The sequence below is a fragment of the Parus major genome, chromosome 10 (assembly GCF_001522545.3).
Source record: "Parus major isolate Abel chromosome 10, Parus_major1.1, whole genome shotgun sequence".
In the NCBI taxonomy this organism is placed as follows: Eukaryota; Metazoa; Chordata; class Aves; order Passeriformes; family Paridae; genus Parus; species Parus major.
This window is the reverse complement of record NC_031779.1, coordinates 10519460-10542845: the sequence shown is the minus strand read 5'-3', so window position 1 is coordinate 10542845 and position 23386 is coordinate 10519460. Positions and strand designations below refer to the sequence as shown.

The window sequence follows — 23386 nt, the reverse complement described above, 5'->3', positions numbered from 1 at the left end:
AAAGCAACGGAAAATAGTGAGGCAGGAGAAGAGGTTAGCATGCCTGAAAATGACTGCATTTTTAAGTACATTGCTTGGCCTAATAAAAGACATTGCCTCATTCTGATGCTTTGCTTCTCTTGAGAAACTTAAAGCATTAATCCATACCTATAGGGAAAAGCAGTTCAAATTAAACATGAGCCATTAATGAAAACTGCATTCCATGACCCAGTAACCTAATTACCATTCACATTGATTGGGAAAATCCCAGGGCTTAAAGTTGATGTCCTACTCAGGGTCCTTTTCCCCTTCTGCAGGACTCGCTGACCCTCCTTTCCCCTCCCACCCTGTGTCTCACAAGGGTCTCAGGGCATTGTCCAAACGCTGCTCCAGCCAAGCTGAGGCAGGAATCAGGGGATGCTGGCAGTGTGTGGCTGTGGAAAGGGGGCTGGTGCTGCACTGGTGGTGCTGAGCTTTGCACACAAAGTGGTTAAGGAAGATTTCTGCTGTCGTTCAGGGTGCTTTGAGGCGGCTGTGCTACATCTGAGGAGCTGCAGGTAGTCAAGGGCATAGGGACAAAGATTTATACGGGTGAGAAACCCAGTAAAGCCAGACTTTGCACATCATAAAGCAGCTGCCTCTGGCCCCTGGGAAGCCCTGGGCTTTATTTCTCTGCACTCTTGCACATTATGTGTGCCAGCCACTGCCTTGCAGGGCAGTGAGCTCAGGGCAGAGTCTGTCCCAGCACACAGCACAGCCACTGGTCCAGCTGGCATCAGAGCTGGACATGCCCTGCCTAGGATAGAGCAAATTACTGGGCACTTTCTGGGGTAAATAGTCTTGTTGGGAACCCATCTGCCCCGTGCTGAGGGCTCATCCCTGGAGAAGCACGGGAAAAGCACGTGTGTGCTGTGGGTCACAGCACAGCGGTGCTCCCCCGGGGCTGTCACATCACCCAGCCTGCTGCAAACTGAGAGGGAGATGAAATATTTATGAGCCTGCTTTGGGTGGGAGCAGCTGTTTCATCTGATACTGGCACAATTTGTCAGTAGGAGACATAAAATATAATGCCAGACCAGGAGCTTAAAATTTATGCATACAAAATCATGCTTTTTAATGTATAAAATGCTAAGGAGTTCTATTTGAATATATATATATATTTCTCCTGGTGACAAACTAACTGTGGATTTGAACAGCCTTTAAATAATTTGTGCAGTGCACAGTAGCATCCTCAAGTCCCCCTTAAATTTCACTGGCCAAGGCTCCTAATCGAGCAGTGCTCATGGCTGCAGCTGCCTGACCAAAAGGCTTCACAAATGTTGATAGCAGCAAATCTTCTCCATATTGCAGCTCAGTCACACAGCTTCCTGCGGCGTGAGAAGACACGTCCTGTAACCCACGATGGACTGTCGGGGTGGTATTCACTTGGCATCTCTCCTACTCCAGTTTTTTTTCTTTTGTTTTGGGGTTTTTTTGCTGATTTTGGGAGCTTTGCCACAGGGCAAGCATGGAGCTAAGGAGAGGAAACATTATGAATTCTTATAGTTGGTTTGGGGTATTTAGATTTTCACTGCCTGTTGAGACCATACACACCAAGTTTTCATTTACTGAATGCACTTTTTCATTAGGAATTTGACATTCATTAAGCACCCCCCTTTGTTGTAATGGTTTGATGGGTCAAAGTCAACTTAGACCTTGGAGGTGGGGCATGATTTTGTGGTACCAATTATTTGTCAATTATTTGTGTTTGGGGCAGAAGCAGTTGGTTACTAGGGAGAAACCAGCTCTGATTTCTCCTGGTGATCTGGCCCTGTGTCTGTGCCACAGCCTGGGGCTCTGGGTGGCTCCAGAACCTGCTGCTCTGCCCTGTGCAATGGGTGTTGCAGTGCTGCAGAGCTGGGGCTGGCACTGCCCCTCTCACAACTGCAATCACTTTCTAAATGCAAATGTGTTTAATACATGTGTTGGCGAACTAGAGACATGACTGAAATTGTTTATGCAATGAGGTCATTATGGGGTTAGTATTGAAGATTAGCGTTGCTCAATCATATGCAATTTTTTTATTATGGAAATGTGGAAAAATGTCCTTTTCTTCCCAGCTCACATAATTTTTCACAGCAGTCTCCTGTGTGCTTTACGAAGATAGCTGCAAAATAAAATTTGATAGATCACTTCCAATTCTTTTTGTCTGTTCATATTTTGTATCGTCCATGAAGAACCCTCATAAATTTTCCATACATAAGATGAAGAGATTTATCGTAAAAGAGGATGATTTATTATAAAAGGCAGACTCAAACCAGCCTTATACTACCCGCAAGAAACACAAATGTAGAACTTACTATTGATATAATATTTTAGAAATAATCAGCTGGTTATATCTGCTCTGTCACAGCGGGAGAGACTCTTTGTGTAAAGTTAGAGTTAAATCACTAAAGGCACAAATGTAATGTGGTTGTTCTTAACGATCTGTGGAGTGCTAGAGAGGTAATCAAGTCATTTGTGTGTGCAGAGACTGCAATGCCATCAGATGGCAGCTGCTGCCATCCAAGGGCAACGTCAGCTGTGGCAAAGGGAACAGCTGGACCCCAGAGCTCCATCCTCGCTCACCAGCATCACCACACATCACAGGCTGCACCCAGAGAGTCACTCACCCTTTGGAATGTGGGATTAACCATGATGTGTGTGTGTGTGTGTGTTTGTTGGAAATTACCATTTCCTCCATGTGTAAATCTGGATTTCTTTTAGACCAAATGGAGATTTATTTAATCGGTCTCTACAGTCCCAGCATTTTACTGAGAGAGCATGCTAAATACCTGCTGTAAATCTAAAGTTAGAAGGCAAGATTACTAAGTGAATAATGTTTCTTTTTATTCTTCAACTGTAAAATTGGATGTTTTTTTCATGCTTTCATTTACAGTTTTTTCGTAAGTGTTCTGAATTATCCAAGGCTATAATGGCAATCCTTTAGTCATAAACTGTGCAATAATACATCTGTTTATATTTTTACTTTTAAAATGTCTTGCCTTTCTAGCATTTTAAGTTTCTCAAAACACAGGCAAGCAAGACCAAGCAGTTTTAGCTGAAAGATAAAGTTACCTATTCTTATAGTGGAGACATCATAATTTTAAAAGCAAATCATGTGTTATACCATTTCCCCCCATCTTTATAATCCTCCTTTTAAAATTTTAAATGTTATTGAAAGTGTTTGAAGCCCTGAAACCCTGACTTGCTGTGATAATATTTGTATTTCAAAAATGCCAGGCTGACTTTGGAGCAGATGTCCTACAGCAACTCATAGAGGTTGGGATTGTTATCTTTATCTTTCCTTCCTCTCACCTCCCCCAGTCTGATATAGCGCTTTTACAGGAAGCATTCAAGCCTTTATCTTTATAGAAGTCTTCTACCTTTATTTTTGAAAGTAATAAGAAAATTAGAGCAGAAAAGTTGTGTTTTCATAAGACTTCATCATATATTGAGATCTGCCTTCTCCTTTTTCCTATGTCTTGATAATCCCTTGCTTACTTCCTGCAGATGAACTTATTTGCATTCTTTAATTGAATTCACTTGCTGTTGGGAATAGAAGACATTGATAATATTTTTATCTAAACATATGTCTTTAGTATTTTTTTTCTTTAATACACTGTCAACAGGATAGAAGGAGGAGGAAACAGAACCAAATCAAACCAGGAGACACCAAATGTTCCTTTTCCCCCATGGGCTTTTACTGTGGTTGGCCAGAGTTATAGAAATGTCCCTCTTTTAGAAACATACTAGTTTCTTTTGGAAGAACCATCCTGCCAAAGAATTAAGATGTTTTTTCCTGCCAAAAATTTTAAATTATTAAAACTAGTTGTTTGCTTTTGGACATCTATACCATATGAAGATAGCAATCTTAATGGTTCAACAGATGATAAATCATGTTAATAAATATCTTTCATGCTTTTTCTAGTTTGCAGAGAAGTTCCAAGAAGTAAAAGAAGCTGCCAAACTTGCAAGAGACAGATCTCAAGAGAAAATTGAGACCTCAAGCAATCATTCACAGGTTTGTAATTTAGTTTTAATACCTGTACACATACAGGATAAATAATTTAAAGTTAAATTTTCAAATGGACTGTGCCAGCTTCTGGCAGCCAGCTTAAAGTATATAAAATTGAGATTGCTGAAGGTAATTGTCAGTTGCTGGACATTAGCATTGTCAGAGGAATATTTTTCATCCCTCCATGCCCTTTACTTTCATTTCAATCTAATTTTTTTCAGCAGTCCTTGAGCTGTTACAACTTTTTTAATAACAGGGGAAGCTATACATCCTTTGATTTGTGCTGTTAAACACAGTTTGAGTCACTGGGAAGTAAGTCAGTGTAGCGCTTCAGCAGACACTAAATGAGATTCATCGATATCCTTCTTTTTGTCATCTGTCCAACCCACTTCTGTGGGCTTTGCTTTTCCTGGCTTTGTGTGCAGGGCTCCCTTGGCAGTGGGCAGCAGTGGTGTGGGAGCAGGGGCAGGGTGCAGGGGGTTGAAGAAGCCTGTGTTTGGATATCTGCACAGTAACTCTCCGAGGCAGCACACCTGCTGCCAGCCACTGCCTCCGCGTCCAGCGAGGTCTGCCTGTCCTAAAAACCAGAGAAACTGAGTGTTGTCCCAGTCTCTCTAGTGGTTGGCTGTATTTTTGTGTGCAGTGCTTTAGGTAAGAGTGGACCCTGCTCAGCAGGTGTTCCTGGCCTGGGCTAATGTTTGGGGGAAAGTTAGGTTTTGATCAGAGAGGAATTCAGACGAATGAGCAGAAAAAGCTGCTGAATGGTTTCAGCCTTGCAACCACCCCTGTTTGTGGGGCCCACAAATATCAATCTGAGTGGCTGACTTTGGATACTCATTTTGTAAAGCCTTTGGTCATGGTCTTTGTAGTTCACCTTGTTTGTTCTCTGTTGAGGTCAGTGCCAAGCAGTGTGTGAATAGTATGTCTTTGGAGGAGCAGTATTATTTTTGTTTGTTTGTTTCTTTGTACTTTGTGTGTTGCATTGTTTCATTATCTTAAAAAAAACCAAACAACTTTTAGAAAACACAAGCCATATCAGGGAAAAAAACTTTTTTAAAGTTTTGAACGCTTTAAACTTCCATTTGTGTATCATTGTAATTTTTTCATTCTTTTTAAACAGACCAGCATTGCAGCCAAGATGAAAAGGGTATGTGTGTGTTACCACTGCTCTGCCAGGAGAGCCGAGGTCTCAGCCAAGTGGTGTGGGATCAAGATTACAAAGAAATTGGTGTTGTGGTCTTGCAGGAGATGCAGGAGACACCCAGTGTTCGTTTGTGTGTTGTGCTGCAGGAGTCTGGACGTGAAACACCATCTTCCACTCGAGCTTCAAGTGTGAATGGCACAGACGACGAGAAGGCATCACATGGTGGCTCTGCTGAGGCACATCTCAAATCTGAGAATGATAAATTAAAAATTGCTCTAGCCCAAAGGTGAAGTTCCTGTAGAACCTAAATTGCACTGGAAAAGTGTGCTGTAATTATCTGATGGATAATGATATTAACAGAAATTATTCAGATTGTAATTAATTTTAAATGGTGCTGCAGAATGGATGAATGAACAGATTTTAGCAAGTACCTCCTGGTATCCAGTTGAGGAATATTTCCCATTTCATTTATTCCTGATGTAGTTTGTGAGGAAATAAGCTCTCTTTTATTCTGCTGATGCCAACTGTTATAACCATCTCCTTTCATGAAGTTTTAGAAGTGCAGAAATAACGTTAAAGCCATAGGGGAGCAATTGCTGCTGATAACATGTGAAGCCAATCTTTCTTCCTCTTTGAGTTTGCTACACTTACTTTGATGAAAATAGATATGGATATTTAAAATTATGAAAGGGAATGAACTCGACCATAAAAAGTTGAAGTGAGAACTATAATTTCATCAGAGTGCTTGGAAGTCTTAGGGGATATTTCTAAATTGTGGACAGAGCCCCTTGAAATCACATTTTTTGCTATTTGCTTTGATAAATAATTTGAAAATGCTGAGAATAGTAATTTGCAGCTGTAGTGAAAATACAGGCATTGCAATATGCAAAGCTACAACATTAAAATAGAATAATTCTCTATTGGGATCTTGCCTTGTCTGCCTCTTGCATGTGAATGTGTATCTGTGAATGGAAAGAAAATCTAACAAGATCAAGCTACTCTTAAAAAGGTATTTAAAAAACAAAGCATCACTGTAAGCAGCGTTATCCAGTGAGCAATTCCAAGGTTGCATATATTATGTTTGAAATACAACATCTCTCTTTATTGACATTTCAATAGCTTAACCTGTTTCAAACAGTAATGTTAGCTCGTTCCTCTTGCTGAAGACACCTCCACAGGCAGGCAGCAAGTTGCACACAGGGAGTTTCAAAGCCTTCCTCCCGTTCACCCTCTAATCTTGTGCTCTGTGCTGCAGCTCGAAGCTTTGGGGAATGAGTAGTTTAATTCTGCAGCATTATGTAACACTTTTATAGTTAAGACTCAGCATTAAAATAAATTCAAATATAGATGGTGTCAACCCCCTGAAATCTTCCATTTGGAATTGCTGTGCCATCTGCAGATGTGCAGAGTGGCTGTGTTGCAGGGGTGCCAGGTGCCCAGCCCCAGGTGCTGCAGCCACACAGCTCAGGAGGTGACAGGGACCATGCGCTGCCAGGTGAGACCCCCGGCTGCAAATGGGCAGCTGGACCCTGCTCTGACAGCAGGGCTTTTGTTCCAGATGCAGGCCACTGCTGCTGGAAATGGCAGATCCCTTTGTTTTGACAGAGACAGTCAAATTAAGGCTTTTGTTCTCTGTAGGCATCTAATGGCTAAAGGCAATTACACACATCTGAGTGCTCTTCCTCTTATTGCAACAAATTAATGGTGAACACACCGCGGCGGGGGAGTTTGCAGACAAGTAAAGCATAACAGCTCACAGGAATACAAGGTGAAACCACCTCACGGTGTCCTGTTTTTTCTCAGTTCATCCAATGTGAAGAAGTGGGAGACGGAGCTGCAGTCGCTGCGGGAGAGCAACGCGCGGTTGTCCACAGCGCTGCAGGAGTCGGCGGCCAGCATCGAGCACTGGAAGAAGCAGTTCTCAGCCTGCAAGGAGGAGAACGACCAGCTGAGGGGCAAGGTAGCAGAACATGCCCACAGGAGAGCAGCTCCAGTCAGCTGCTCCCACCATTGCTCACTCTTTCGGGTCTCTGCAGCTTCCTCGCAGTGTGTGTTGGGAAATGGGGTTGGTTTTTGGAAGGGAGGTGGAAGTGGAAGGAAGGGAAGTGGGAAGTTCAGGCAGCCGCTTCCCTCCGCACACAGCGGGCAGGAGGGAGCAGAGGAGCTGCCACATCAAGTTCCCCACTTCAGGACTTGGGAGATGTGGTGTCAGCAGGGCCTGTTGGCTGGGGAGAGAAACCAGAAGGGTTCCAAAAACGGGGCTGCTTTTACATATCCCTTTCAAAGCTCACTTAAATAAATACTGCCAGATGTGGATGAGCAGAAGGTGAGGTTGTGGCCTGGTCACCCACAGGAACCCAGCCTGGGAACCCCTCCATTCACTCAGTATTAGAAGCAAATCCCAGCAGTGTGCAGGAGAATGAGGATGTGAGTTATTCCCTCAGCAATGTGGGTGGTGAGCCAGGTCCTCCAGCACTAACACCTGGCACATCTCATCCAAAAACCTGCCAACAGGCATCAGCAAAAACCCTTTCCCCTTCATTACTGAGACATTTCTCAGTTGTGTAAGGCTAGCAATGGCTACAGCAGAGAACAACTCAGAAGTTTGTATCTGTGAAGTCTTGGTTTAGAGTAAGCATTAGGACCATCTCTCAGATAATACTGTGCTATCTGCAACAGCCCCTACAGGCACAGGGCATCCTGGGCACAGGGGATCCTGGGTTCCATGAGCACTGCTTTTGCAGGGATATTTTCACCCTAAATTCATTCATCCTAAATGTTTTTGGAAAAGCTGGATCCTTTTCCTGCTGCTTAGATGGATTACTGGGACATTTGAAGTAGAGATCAGATAGTATCAGTCTGGTGAGATTTATTTTTTTTTTGTTTAGTGTTTGCTTTTGAAGAGGGAAGGAATTATGTGTCTTTTTGTGTGTCAGTAGGCTGCAGGTAGTATTTCAGTGTTGGAAGTGGTTTGAGTTGTTTGTTGGTACTGAAAATGCTTGTGGAACAACCTTTTTTCTGAGGCCAATACTCACTGTTCATTCACTTGTGTTTTATGGGTGCACAGTGGTAATGCAGAGATCAAACCACAGCTGTATTAACTGATGTTACATTAACAAATTAATATTGTTACATGATTTAGCTTCCTATATCCAGCCTCTTGTGGATAGGAGAGAAATGAGAGGCTGGAACAGTATGTTATGGGAAAATATCATAATTTGCAGGGTAGTTATTATCCTTTCTGTATTGTTGCAGGGAAAAGTTGTTCTCATCAACACATGCCACATCCCAGTAGCTGTACTAGAGAAGAAATTATTAAAACACCACCTTGCTGCCTCTTCAAAGTCACCATGCTGGTGACAGCCAGACTGTGCAGCAACACTGCCTGTATAATGTGCTGTCTTTCTCCATGCAGGGAGGTTTTCTGAGGTTTTCCCCCAAGCAGGTTCCTTGCTCAATGCTCACACTGCACCACTGCAGTGCCCTGGGAAGCTCCTTTTGCTTTATTAATTGGGTCAGAATTTTTTGCATATCGCTCTACCTTCAAATGAGGGAAGTTATAATCCCAGAGCAACACGAAGCTGAGAATTAAAGTACATACTTTAATGAGCTGGCCCATCGGCCTGTGGGAAGTGCATCTCCTGGGAGCTGAGTCCAGAGCTGGCAGCAGGAGGTTTGGAGAGAGCAAAGCACATCCCTGGGCGAGAGAACAAAGCAGCAGATGTTGCTCTGAACTGGTTCTCCCCCAAAGTTTTGATGTTGTGTCCCTCATACACCAGCTGGAATAATAAGCAACCCCCAAGAGATTTCTTCCTCTTGTTGTGTTAAGAAAACCCATTCCTTGTAGCCTTGTGTTGGCTTCATAGGAGTGAAGTGCAGATTTTATCCCCAGTTCCACTTATTTTAGCAGCTCAGTGTTTTGTGCATTCCTGAGTACTTATAAGAGAGACTGTAAGAGAGAATAAATAGAGACCCAGGGTTTCCTAGTGGGTGTGTAAATTGACTCTTTTGAAGGAAAAAAGTGATAATTTGGTTGCAGTGAATCCAATACTATGATTTAGGAGCAGATCCCATGTCCATTTCATCAGATGTGTTCTGCCCCAGATTTTCAGAAATTTGAGAAATTTCACCTAATGTCTGACATTTCTTAAAGATTGAAGAACTGGAGGAACAGTGCAATGAAATAAATAAAGAGAAGGAAAGAAATGCACAGTTGAGTAGACGTCTCCAGGAACTGGAAACAGAACTTCAGGACAAAGAGCTGGTGAGTGCCCTGAACACAGAAATGGTGTCTTCATGTTTGAGTGGGACTGTCTGCTTCTCTTCTTGGGTGTAAATTGTTGGTGAGGAGTGCCTCACCTACCACCAGAAGCAGCCTGATATCTTGGGGTGTTGCCTGTTTCTGGGTTTTCCATGGACAGTCCCTTGTTTGGTAGTGTTTCTCCATCCAAGTTCCATGATGTGTTCTGTGCTGTGGCTGCACACTGTAATTTGGCAGGGGTTAGAAAAGGATGCCTTGGTGTACACAACACCTGTCCTTGTAGAAGAGCCAGTGGTGAAACTTGGTGCCCAGTGCCAGACAGATGTGTGCTGAGAACAGATTCATTTGACTCTCCCCATGCTGAAAATTCCCATAGGCATCAGGATTGCTGTTAAAAAGACATAGTTTACAAAATAATTTGGCATTTGTGTAACAAGTCCTGTTTCTTTTTCTGGATGGCTCACAGTTTTCAGCTTTGCTGGTTTATGGTCTCGCTTTGACCTCAGGACTAATGCCAAGAGTGAGAAATTCAGATTCATCTAGAGTGACCCAGTTTGTAATTTTTGACATTACAGGGTGTTAATTTTTCTAAGGAGGGTGATGGCTTGGAACCCCAGAAGAGTGGGGAAAATAGTGGGAAGCGTTTTTTTTCCATTGTCACAGTGACCAAATGCTCTGTGCTGGCTGAAGAGGAAATGCAGTGCAGTAAAGTTTGCCACGTGCCATTACAGCATCTCTGCTGGTGCTCTTAAAAGCACTGCTGTTAATGGGTTTTGTGGTGGTGCAAGGAAATAGTTTAAGGAGATGGATTTCGATGCACTGTCATAAATATAGTGGTTTTCAGCCCTATATTTCAAAGGAAAATGTAATGCCATCTTCTCAACCTTTCTATGGCAATAGCATATATAACAACCCTTATTCTCTCCTATAATTCTCCTCAAGATTCACATTTTTACTGTACCAAATGAACCAGAAAATTGATTGACTTGTGAATTTTACAAGACTGTCTTCCATTTAAACTGAAAATATACTAACTTGTTCTAAAAATTCATGCTTACACTAGCATGTTCTGGATTAGCTCTAAACTACCCATATGTAATCTTTCATGGTCTGGAATCCAAACCCACATGAAGTCTGTTCATGGCATGGCCATGTAAGAGAAGCTGCTGATACCCTCCTCGTGTAGGAGATGCTTGTCCTCCAGGTGATTCCTCCACCAAATCCACGTCTCTGACTTGGAGACAAGGCTCTTGTGTGGAGCAGTGTCAAGTGCTTTGCACAAGTCCAGGTAGTCCAGGGGTGTAGCCCTGCCTTCTCTGGAGATCATCACCTACGTGGGCAGTTTCTGGAGGAGGATCTTGCACTTTTTTCCAAGTCGTCTTTATTTCCAACAGAGATATGGATTCCTGCTGCTGCTCTTTCCATTAACTCACTTCATCAAGTCTGCTCAGTTTGGGTAATGAGGACAGAACCAAATACAGATTTTGGGGGAAGAGTAGGTGGTTCTCAGATCTGTACCATGGAGGAAAGCCCATTACACCTGTGTTCTGTAATGATGTCTCTGTATGTGCAGCTGGTAAAGCCACTGGCCTTTTTTTTTTTTTGCTGTCATACATCATTGAAATTGTCTAATTTGCTCTTTGCTACCATCTATAAATTACTTGTAGCATTACAGCCATTCAGATTTTTCTGGTATTTAATACATCTTTTGCATAGGTATATGGTTTAGGCTAAGATTTTATTAATATAATTCATGGAATTCATGCAAGAGACTGGATTACTTTGCCTGTTTTAGAAATGCAAAGTAAAAATTAAAGTGAAAAAATGTATTCTTGTAGAAAATTAGCAATTTTGGAATGCAGGCAGGTTATTTTGATTATTTTCCATCCAAATACTGTGCAGAATACAATAAAATATGCAAAGCCATTTCATCTTCAGATTTCCATTATGTTTTAAATTGAAGCTTGCACTAATATTTTTTCTTTTATGTTTTCAAAGGAACTGGAAGAGCTTCGAAAGCAGGGTGAAATTATACCAGAGCTAATGTCAGAATGTGAATCTGTATCTGAACAATTGCAGGTACAGTTTAGCAGTGAAATTAATTTCAAAATACTTGGTACCTTTCCTTTACTTTTTTTTCCCCATAGCTGTATACATTTCTCTATTCAGACTTCAGTATTTTGAGGCAAAAGAGCTCCAGTTCATAAAAACAAAATATGCTAATTACATGCAAAATACACAGGGCCGTTCCCAGCACAGGAGTGGTTAAATGGCTCCATTGCAGAGATTGATTAGCAGAGTAGCTCCATTGCCTGGGATGATGTAGCACCCATCTCCTGCAATCCCAGGCCATCCTGTATCCCGTGTTTCCACTGCTCTGGGCTCACAGAGGTGCACCACTGCCACCTGTGTCGAGCACCTCCCCAAGGCCTGGGGCTGATTGCTGCAGTGGCACCAGGGCAGGCTTTGGGGAAAGAAGCAGATGAGTAAAGCTGCTCAGCACCAGGAGTAAAAGTTCACCTGAGGATGTGTCCATGTGTCCATGTGCTGTGCCATCCCTTTCCAGCAGCGCTGGCATGTGCCCATGGCTTGGGAGCCCTGCCCCAGCCAGCAGCTGGACTTTGAGTCAGGTCTTGTGGAAATGCAATAAATTAATACATGAAAAGAGAACAAAAATGAGCAGTCCCATCGATGAAGTAAAATCCAATCGATAAATAAGCCATCAGGCAAAGTAGAACTTTAAAAAAATACCAATAAATTCCAAAGTGCTGAATAAAGCAACTTTATTCCTCAGACAGTATTTCCTAAGTTTGTTTTTCAAGGTTAAACCACCGTAGATAATTCTGTATGTAATTGATGGCACGGTGTCTAATTCTGCAACTGTAGCAATGACAGAAATGTATGCACAGTGCACGATTTAAATCCAGCTGAATTTGAAGATATCAACCAAATGACAAAGTCTGATGCAAAGCATCTTTTCCAGTTAATCTGTGTCCTTTCCTGCGTGGGATTTTAATCAGACAAGCTCATGTCAGTTGCTCTCAGAGGTGCTTGTGTTAATCAGTTTTCAGAAGTTCGAGCAAACTCTCACAGCCCCGCTGCCATTTGTTGCTTTAATCTATGAAATGCTGCTCATCCTTCTTCTCTGTGATTCATCTTATTGTCTCTTTTGTCTTTAAGGCTGCTGAGAAAAAGAACAAAGATCTTGAAGAGAAAGTCAGAACGCTAAGGACAGAAGTTGAAGAGAACAAACATAGGCAGACCAACCTTAAAACTGAATTAAAGAATTTTTTAGATGTACTAGACGGGAAGATAGATGAATTACATGATTTCCGACAAGGACTGTCTAAACTTGGGGTTGACAATTAGATGGCAATAGATCTTTTTTGTAATCTAGGGTCTGGATGTTTGATGTTTTGTTGATCCCAAACGTGTGTTTTACAAAATATAACTAGAATGTTCCACTTGTTTGCATTGGTTTTGTACATAGAGGCTGAAAATTTGCTGTGGGTTTTTGGTTGGTTTTTTTTTGGTGGGTTTATTTTATTTTGTTTGTTTATTTACCAAACCAATCATGCTGCTCACTGAATTCTGTTGAGATTAGAAACTTTCTATATTGCTGCTCTGGCTTTGTGGGGTTGGGAACAGGTAGAGGGTTCTGTCTCAGGAATCTGGAACTAGACCTACCTTAAAATGAATATGCAGTTAGTTGTTGCAGGGAAATTTATATCTTTCTTAAGGGCTGTTGCAACCATAGAAACAGAAAAGAAGTCTTTTTCTTGTCCAGACTATCAGCACTCTTAGCAGGATTGACTTTATTCTGTGGTGGAGCAGAGAGATTAGCTGGAGCCCCTGCAGTTTGTAAAGTGTGCCTGTGATGAGCTGCAGCCAGGAAAATCACCTCTCACAGATACCAGTATCTTTAGGACCATGTCAATCAGGCCTGGTTCACCAAAAAAAAAAATTGCAGTGGATTCCAGATAACCTCTGATAGAGGTTCCATGTGCTTGCCTGGATCCATACAGAAGAGTCAACAATGCAGAAATGAGTTTCAACTCTTGAAGTCAAGTGTCTTACCAGTCAGTGAGGACAACTTCTCTTGCTTAGCAGCATCACCTCTCTCTGGCCTTCAGTTTTGAACCCATATAGTTCCATCATTATGTGCATCTCTGAAAAATGCCCACCTGAGTCTGGGGACCAGATATTTATTTTTAAAAGTGGTATGTTGCTGGTTTGTACAGGACTCGTGCCCCTCTGTGTGCAACTTGATTGTTGTTGATTGACTTCTGCAGCAGTGAGGAAGGAGACATGGATCTGAAAAGCATTATAAGGTTACTGGAAGGTGTTTATCTGAAGCAAATTTCTGCCTAGGAGACTGGCAGGGCAATGGCCACGTGAAGTCAAAGTCCTTTACTATGATTTCTGCATTCTCTGGCAGTAGGGTAGGGATTAGTCACCAAGTTAGGTTGTACAAAAAAAAGCCCATCTCAATCCGAGAGGCAGAAATGTTCCTTTATTCTTGAACTGATTATTCAGCAGCTCTAAGAGTGTTTTGAGAAATGCAAGCTCATACCCCAGCCTTCAGTGAGGAGGAAGTTCAGTTCATGACAGACAGATGTAAAAAGGGACAGAGAGGAGAATCCAGCCCAAGCTTTGCTCTTTCCCCTAGAACTTCCTTCAGCTTCTTTCTCTTCTTTCCCCATAACCTGTTTTGAGGGTGTTTACCTGGGACCTTAATTCAGGAAAGTACTTTTGTGTACGTGATGTTATTTGCTTGATTCCAATGACAGCTTGGTTCAGCACTGTGTTAGTGCTTCCCAGCAGTGACTGGTATAAAATGGCCATGCTTTCCTTGGAATTTCAGGGCCTTTTTCTTTTTTTTGGCACATCTTGATTATTAAAGTGGCCTTTAAAAGAAAGGTGGGTTGTAGGTGAAACATGCATTGAATACTTTTTCACAGATGAATATGTAATCCCCATGGTAGAGATGGGATCTGTCTGCAATTGTCCCTTGAATTTTCATTTCATCTGTTACTATTACATTATCTTCATTGCCTGTTTTTTAGAATGGACTTTGAGTATTTTTGCTTTTTACTCCTTTGAAACAATGGATGTAAAGTTAGGACCTTTCATAACCATTATGACCATTTAAATCTATTTTAAAAAAATTGTTTTAGGCTGTTGATATTTTAAAATAAAAATAAAAATCAGGTACATAGCATGTAGGCGTGTGAAAATTAGACTTTGCCAGCATGGAAGATTCAACAGTTGCATAATGTGGGGTTAGATCAGACTTCTCAAAATTGAAAATGACGTCAGAAACTGTGTGGTTGTGCACAAGTAGTCTCCATTTTTAGTCTTTTTATGTGATAGAAAGTCAGATATACACCATAATTTAGCAGGCAGCTCATCCTGCTTCTCCTCTCCTCCCATGCTGCTTTTTTGTCCCTGCATCAGCTGGGAACCACAGGATAACACAATTAAGAGCTGCAAGCAATACTGGCAGTCAGGGCCCTGCTCCTCACAGTGCTTCATTGCTTTTGCACCAAGAACCATGCCCTGTCTTCCTTTTCCTGCTGAGTAATCTTAGGGCTCCTCTCTGTTTCAACATAAATTTTGTTTTTGGCATGATGCTGGGTAAAAGGATGCAAAAGACTCAGTGAAAAAATTACACTGTTTGGCTTAATCCAGATCTTTGTTTTTCACTTTAGTCAGGTCTAAGATCCAGTTCATTAGGAATGTATTAAGCCACTCTTAAATTGCAAGGGAAGTGTTTCCATGGGATTGCATTGATTAAACAGATGGAGTTTGATGGTGGCACATTAAGGCACTGCACAGCTCTGACACAGGCAGTTATTTCTGGGTGCTTAGTGCCTGCCAGAGGAACAATGGAGTCCTTAAATAAATCCCTGCCCTGTCTCTTCTATCCTGCCCCAGATGTATGCATCACATATCCGCTATTTCTCTGATGTTGAGTTGTTAGGGATGCCTGTACACAGCTTTATGCTGTGGGAAACTCCGTCCTTCAAGCCTCCAAGGGCTTGTTATAATTGCCTTCTTTCTTCTTTCTTCCCAACAGCACTAAGTTGAGAGCTTCTACATATAATCACTTAAACTCCCCAAAATGCCATCTCTTTTAATCTTCCCATCTCTTTCATTGGATTTTCCCTCTTCAAGAGAAAAAAGTGTGGCAGTGCATTCTCTCAGGAGTGTTTGGGCACCAACTGCAGTTGCCCTCTCCAGCCTGTCCCTGTCCCCAGCCCAGGGGACCGATGGTGTCACACACTGCTTATACCTTGGTGCTCTCTGGTGGCCCAGCACTAACCTGTGTGCCAAACAGAGCCTCACACTGCTCCTCTTGAGACTCATCCCAGCACTGAAATGCCTCCTCTGTCCTGGCCAGGGCAGCCAGCCTTCCTCCAGCAAAATGCACACACCATCCCACGGATGCACTGACCCTCCTTTTGTGCACAGCTGGAATTTCGCCTGTCCCTGTGGCACCCTGAGTTCACAGACACCTGCTTAGGGATGGCCCTAAACACTCCCAGGGCCAAGGAATTTTCATCCCTGTCCAACAGAGGATCTGCAGAACTGGGTTTTATTTGTTACATAGTGCTGGGCTAATCCTGGTTTCCCTGTGTCTGTCAGCAATGCCTTGGTCGGCACTCCCACCCAGCCTGAGCACAGGTTTATAGCAGGCTGTACCTCTCCTTGGGTGACCCTGAGTTCCCTTTCTGGACACAGGTTTCTCCCTCTAAGTGGTTTTTATGGCAGGATCTCTCCTACCTCACTTACATGGTCTCTCCTTAACAAAGGACATGTGCTTGGCACTTGCTGTGTGGGTTTCTGCACCACCACAGGTCCTGCCACACATCAGCAACCTGGGAGCTTCAGCTCTGCTGGCCTCCTGTGACACCAGGACAGAGTGTGTCTTACTGACCTCTGGCTGAGAGGCTTCTCTGAGGTGATGTTAGAGCTGCTGAATAATGCTACAGTTTGAGGGGTTTTAACAAAATGAGGAAAAAACAGGTATACCTTGCATAACATAAAAGCAAAAGTGACATTAAAATTGATAGAATTATTTTCAAGGGGAAAGAATATTCCATTAGATATATTATGTCACATTTTGAAAAAATACCTTAGTCTTGTATTAGGGATAAATTATTTCAAAATGAAAAAAATGGAACTTTGTTACACAGAATAAAGGTTAACCTTTTGGGGTTTTTATTATTTGGCTGAATCTTTCTTTGCCAATTTTGACTCAACTTCACAAGTAGTTCTGTTTGGCCTAGAAGTGCATTTTCAGCAATTGCCATACTTTGCAGTGTTCTGTCTACACCTAATTGGTGTCTCCTTCACTAAGTGAGCTCACTGGTAGAAAACTGTCTTTTCTTTATGAAACTCAACACCACCTGTCATTTTCTGTATCCAAGAATTCTAAGAATACACTTTCTTTGTTTTACACTGGGTGCATCTGTGGCCAGAAAACAAATGTTATTTAGACAATATATTTTTTTCTGTACAAACACCTGATTTGGTTTTTATGTGGGCAATTTAGGAAGGGCAATTTTTTAAAGCTGCTTGGTGAATTAAGGTGAGCAGGAAGGGTTTGTGCTGTTGTGCCTGCTGTCCCTGCCCTGCCATTGTCTTACAAGGGTACCAGCCAAAGCACTGGTGGTGCTAAGGCAGGGGCTCACCTGCCCTGTCCAGTGATTGCTCAGTGGCTTGCTGGCCACAGGAACACACATCCTACTCACAGCAGGGCACAAATTGTCCACAGACTTCTGCTCTCTTCTCTACGCCATTTATTTATTTTTGCAAGTATCGATTCTTTTCCTTATTAATTTTTTGCCGCCTTTGGCTGCGTCATAAGTGACAGAAGGAAAATTCCCTGTTGTTGTCACCACCTTGCAGTGCTGGGAGTTTCTCAGCTACAAGACCATGCTCTTCCTTAGGCTCTTCCAAAGAGCTATCTTGGCAAAACTCTTCAAAGCATCAACAGCTTGTAAGGAATATAGCACTGTCTTCTTGAGCCTATGGATTAGCAAAGATAAAACCCCTGTCAGGGTGAAATGCCTCGCTCAGCTGAATGTGTGCCCAATGCTAAATCTGAAGGGAAGAGGTGTAAGGGAAGGCAGCAGCAGCAGCAAATTTTTTTGGCTATCGTTTCAGCAGAGATTTCAGTGAAAGATGTGCTCTCCCCATGAGCTGTGGATGTGCCAAAGGTCTGGATGGCCACACCAATCCACCAGCTCACCTGCCTTTGTCCAGGCACTTCTGGGCTTGTCAAGCCTGTAAATATCAAGTCCTCACATATCACAGGTGGTGGTGTGAGGGATGGAAGTGTCACGTCCACACACACAGAGCCCAGAGAGCACTGCAGCCACAGCTCTGGTTGTGGTCAGACACTTCCAGTCAAAAGCAGGAAAAGCTGTTCCTGTCCCACAGGGCCTCAGCAGTACCAGGGACCTTGTGGAAGGGCAGGTCCAGCTTTTGGGAGGCTGAGGGGCAGCAAGGAGTCCCAGGCTGGGCTGGCAGGGTCTGGTTATGGGCACAATTTAGCAATGGTAGGACAGAAAGCTACTTTAAGGTAATTTTTCTTTCTGTGGATCGTGTTCAACAAGCACCTGTGTGTCAGGCCAAGCAATACACAGCCACAAGATGAATCCAGACACACCCACAGCCACAGAGCCCCAGCTGGCCCTCACAGCCTGGCCAGGGATGCTGTGCCTGGAGTCCCGCGCCCCCGGGAGCTCAGCAGGGCTTTAGGCTCACTATTGGAATGTACACCTGACACTAAGTTTGCACATCTTAAATACCACTCCCAGTGGTAAATGATAAGGTACCTGAAGTAAAATAGAGTCAGGAGGTGAAGGAGAAATGTGATGAAGGTGCTTCCCAAAGGAGGGATCTCCTGCAGGCTGTGGGCAGAGCTGGTCCTGGCCAGGAGGGCTTTGCTTGCATCCCTGGGGGATGTTGGATGTCCAGCCTTTGATTTTCTACTGTGTTTTGTGTTAGCTCTTTTTTTTTTCTTTTTTTTTTCTTTTTTTTTTTTTTGGCGGGTAGCCTGAACATACAGTCTTCAGATGAAGGTGCCTATACCTCTAAAAATTTTATATGCACATTTTGAAAGTTAGTTAATTTAGTTACCTAATAATAATGGTACATAGAAGAAAGGCACTTGAGGAAAATCTGTCTGCTATTGTATTTTTGTTTGGGTTGGTTTTGTTTGGTTTTTTAACACTGGTCAGCAATAATTATTTTAGCCATATACTAGCTGAAAAGACCGATATGTAAGATTTGTGAACTAAACTTCTAAGTTTGCAGGACTTTGATTAACCTGGGTATGTGATGAGAAAGCTATGCTCAATAAAAGAGTATTTTGCAGCATTTAGATGTTTTCATTTAATTGCCTAATAGTGATCATGAACATAATATTCTATAAAGCTCATCATGAATGACAAACAAAGCACATCGTTTTTAACATAAATATATCCCTTGTAGTTGAAAGTTCTGAGAGTGTACTAGTGTGGTCTGCTATACCAAAATATTTAGATTATTATGAGATTTTAGTACTAAAGATAAACATACACCCTGTTTTTATTGTTTCAAGTAAAGTTTAGTGAATGACAATTTGTTGATATACAACTGTGGGGAAACACTGCAGTGCTCTAAATGTATATTTTTATTTGGGTTTATTATATTTAGTATATGTTTCAATGAAAACTGAAGTGTTTACTACAGTTGGATCATTGTAAAACATCTCTTACCTCATTTTGTCTGCTGTAAAAAAGTACTATCCTCTTATTTTTTTTTTCTTTTTTCAAATTGACCATAGACAGTCAATGTTAATATTTAGACTCCTAGTAGCAGTAAATGCTGGGTTTTATATCTATAAAATGAAAACTTGATTTTTTTCTTTATGAACTTATATAACTTTGTGATTTTTATCTGATTTTATTGTAACATAAAGTTGTTTTATGTAAAAATATATAGTTTAAGTAAAATCTCTTGTCTCACTGTCTTCATTGACTTCAAAAAAATTAATATCTTTGAGGCTGCAAGTCTGAACTCAATGGAATGCTGTGTTTGATCAGAAGAATGTGTTTTTGTTCTATATGTATGGTATCAAGACTTGGAAACCGCAAGGACTCATTTTTCAAGAGGTGGAGCTTTAAATTATTTTAAATTGTTTAAATTGTTCCTTCACTTTGTTTCATTAGCTCAGTCAGAGAGGGTGCAGGACTAGTGGTACTTACATGACTGGAAAAGTAGAATTTATAAATATTTGGAGATGAAATTTTGGATTTATTGTGTGCTGAGAGGGGCCTATTGTCAGGAAGCAGCTTTTTGTTGCCCTGTTTGGGGTACGCTCAGGACTGAAAACCCCCTTGTGATTCCTGAAACTGATGCAACTGCCCCTGGTAGCAGCTGAAGCTGGCATTGTCTCTGGAGAAATTGCCTAGGACTTGGGATTAACCCTGAAACGAGGGGTGTTTTGACAGCCTTCTCCTGCATCAGCTGTGAGCAGTTCATGGGAGCCCTCTCAGATGAGGGACGAGCCCTCTCCAAGGTCCCTGCTGCAGCCCGGTGACACCACGGACACAGCAGCACATCCCTGGAAGGGAACAGCACCAGGCTCCGTCTTCAGACACTACATAATGACACTCTCAGCACTGTTGTAGCCATCATACAGAAGCAGGGTTTCTGCTCTGCACCCAGACAGGCTTCCCCAAAGGAAATGAGAGGGTTTGAGGATTGCTAAGCGGCTGTGGCTCATTGTGCCTTTGTTACTCTGGGCTAGAGGCCTGCAAATGTCAGCCTAGGGGTGAGCAGGAAACTCATCTGCCCCTGACCTTTAGAGCTTTTCAACCAGGAGCCATCAATAGTTCTGACAAGCAGTACAGCAAATTCTTGCAATCTCTGAATAACCAGGGTCTACAGACCAGTATCTACAAAACCAGCTTATGTGCACCACAGTAAAATGCAAGTATCTCTAGTCCTTAGCAAAAAAAACCACATTTATCTGTTTGGATTTGCATAATTATGAATGTTAGTACAACAGAAGTATCTCTAAGTACATCCCATCACCCACAGTTATCAGAAGCAAGCCTCATTCTGTTCCTAACAAGCTGCTGGTCCCACGGTGGGCATTCCCACTCATCCATGTGAGCACAGGGCTGTGCCTCTGCTGGGCACAGAGGTACCTGTTTGCTACAGCCACACCTGGCACTTCTGTGTCCTATTTGCCTCATTAAGCCCAGGGTACATTTTTAGCATCAGAAAGTCTCTGGTTTGTGTGAAGGGCTGCTCCTTGCCAGCTGTTCATAGTGCAAGTGAACAGTGGTTCCAAAAGAAACACTGCTCTGGGAGCTGTGGTGAGTGATGCTTCCAGCAGGCATATCTGCTGCTGCTGTCTGTGAACCCTTAATTTTCATATCTGGATTCCTTTCAGAAAACTTAGGAGCCTCCTCAATGGACTGTGTCCTTACACAGTCACACATTAAAAGGTGTTTTACCTGACTGTGGGCTGCTGAGCTTTGATGTGCCACCTCTGGATGTCTGATGGAAACATGAGGTGAACTTTGAATCAAATGTTTGACTCTAAGTGGATGAACAACCCTTTAATATATACTCCTTTTGGACACTTTGGATTCCTTCAAAAACATAGCAAGAGATAGGCCATAATTTCCTTCGTTTTTGAGGAAAACCCCCAGCATGGCACCATGGGCAGGCCTGTATAAAGGTAGTACAGGATGAGATTGCTCCTGAGCAGGAACAGGCTTGCTCTCTCCATAATGTGTAGCTGGTGACTAGGTTGAACTTACATAAAATTCAACATTACTCAGTCCCACACACTTTTAATTTTCCATGCTTTTCATCTAAAGGCATGTCTGTACCAACAACGGAAGAAAGGAAGATATGTTAATTATATATTATTAACTGTCTCCCCACTTCCTAGAAGACTTGAGCATTTTTTTCAAATTCACTGCATACATTTTCTTTTATTTCTTTTTTACTCCTAAAAAGTAGCCAAAATCTTGTAAAAAATTTAATTATTTACAACATTAAATACCCTTTACATAATCAGCATTGCCAACCAGAGCAGAAGAGCACAATCAGTGAGACTAATACATAATGGGCTGTTCTCCTGAGAACAACTGAAATGTTAATGTTAGAAATAAAAATGTGTCAGTAGCAGCTGAGAAGGCAAAGACAGGTGATGACAGGAGCTCAGCCAGACCGGCAGTGGTGGTGCAGCCCTGCTTCAGCCACAGAACCCACTGGAGCAAAGTCCAACCATCCTTCAAAAACAGAAAAAAAATGCCCTGCCAGGTGCAGTGCCAGGTTTGATTTCAGCGAGCAAGGCTAAAAATGGCCATCCAAAGGCTCGTGAGGCAGCTCTGCAAGGGCTGTGCCAGGCCCTGCCACACAGCTCTCCGCTTTGTCATTAACAATGTCAGGGCAGCACTGCCATGGAGCTGCTCAGGCTGTGGAGATCTGAGACCTGGTGAATTTTAAAAGCATAGCTAACCTTTGCAAGGCAAACATTCCGATCCTCTTGCAATAATGTATTGCTAGGAACGTGTAACAGATCACTGCAGCTGAGTGGTGCTTAACTCTGACCTCTGCCTCTGAATTTTTCAAAGGCAGGTCTTTGTGCTATGAAATTCCCTTTGGGTCTCAGTATTTTTCCTGAACATTGAACATATTTCAATAACTTCAGAAATGTTGGGTCTTCTCAGAAGCACTGTCTGCAATGAAATGATCTCTAGATGGAAAACTGCTTGTTGAAAAATCGGAATTTTTGTGAGCCAACATGAGGTCTAGCTCCTGGTTTTGAGGCTGTATTCCAGTTGTACAGGCACAGCAGTGAGACACATCTTACCAAATCAATCCTGCTCTATTCTCCACCACAAAATGGATCTCTTCATAAATACCTACCCTCCTGTGTTAGTGTGTAGCAGTGGTTGTATCCAGGATCTCATGCAGCTTTCCAGGACCATATGCCCATATCCACGGCTGGATGCTGCAGTCTGAGTGAGAGCTTAACCCCTGAACAACATTTCTTGACAATGGTTTGCATTTAATTAATCGTTTATGAGCAGATACGTCTATTAGCACATGAAGCAGGTTTATTTGAGTATTTTTGTTTTCCTTCTATGTCCTCTCCATTCATTAGTACTGGCAGTCTATGAAAAAGAAATCTGTGGCTGCTGTAATCAAGAGAGATTGAGCTCTTGCTTTTCTCCTGACTTTTCATCATTGAATATGATTTGTTGCATATGCCCTGGATTGTGCTTAATGTATGCTGGCTGGAGGGAATTCAGACATTAGGGGAATTATAAATAATAGCAGCACTGGCAACCTTTTTGCATCATCACATCACAGTGGAACGTATCCGCTTTCAAAGCTATTTACATTTAGTCTTTTGCCACTTATTTCTTTGCTACCATTAGCCGTGGCTTTAATTTTTCTCTGGATGCAGGTTTGTACTGTTCATTATCCTGAAGATGAATGTTGCAAAACAGGATGCTGGGGTTCCCTGAAGAACAGAGACCTTTCCAATCCCGTTCATCTATAGCAGTGTTGGGTCCATTTATAAAGATAATCCCTGGCTCTGAAACCTGAGAAATTGCAGTGATTCACTAATCACTCCCTAATGCTGTGGAGGTCCCACGGTCACTAGTACAGTCATTTCAGTGGGTGGGGAATGGCTTTAGGACAGGGATGAGAGATAGAGGAATGATGTTTGGAAACCAGAAGGGAAAGAGCAGCAGGTACTTGCCGAATACTTACACAGGCAAAGAGCTCCTTTTGGCAGAGCAGACAGGATGCACTGCTGGCTCCTCACCCCTGTGTGTGCCTGTACACTCCTGTACACTCCTGTACACTCCTGCACACTCCTGTACACTCCTGTACACTCCTGTACACTATTGCACACTCCTGTACACTCCTGCACACT

At 42.5% G+C, this 23386-nt stretch overlaps 1 protein-coding gene across 3 annotated transcripts in view; it reads left to right on the top strand.

Moving 5' to 3' along the window:
* HOMER2 (homer scaffold protein 2) overlaps nt 1-19427 on the top strand; it is a 59894-nt gene extending 40467 nt beyond the window's left edge. Inside the window, exons 4-10 of one of the 3 annotated variants that reach the window (XM_015639362.3) lie at nt 3929-4021; nt 5136-5162; nt 5261-5445; nt 6963-7119; nt 9313-9423; nt 11419-11499; nt 12601-19427. In XM_015639362.3, the coding sequence (XP_015494848.2) occupies nt 3929-4021; nt 5136-5162; nt 5261-5445; nt 6963-7119; nt 9313-9423; nt 11419-11499; nt 12601-12789 (843 nt within the window). In that variant the 3' untranslated portion in view covers nt 12790-19427. The remainder of the gene's footprint in view (nt 1-3928; nt 4022-5135; nt 5163-5260; nt 5446-6962; nt 7120-9312; nt 9424-11418; nt 11500-12600) is intronic. The other 2 variants (XM_015639365.3, XM_015639366.3) reach the window with 2 other exon arrangements.
* The last annotated feature ends 3959 nt before the right edge of the window (nt 19428-23386 follow it).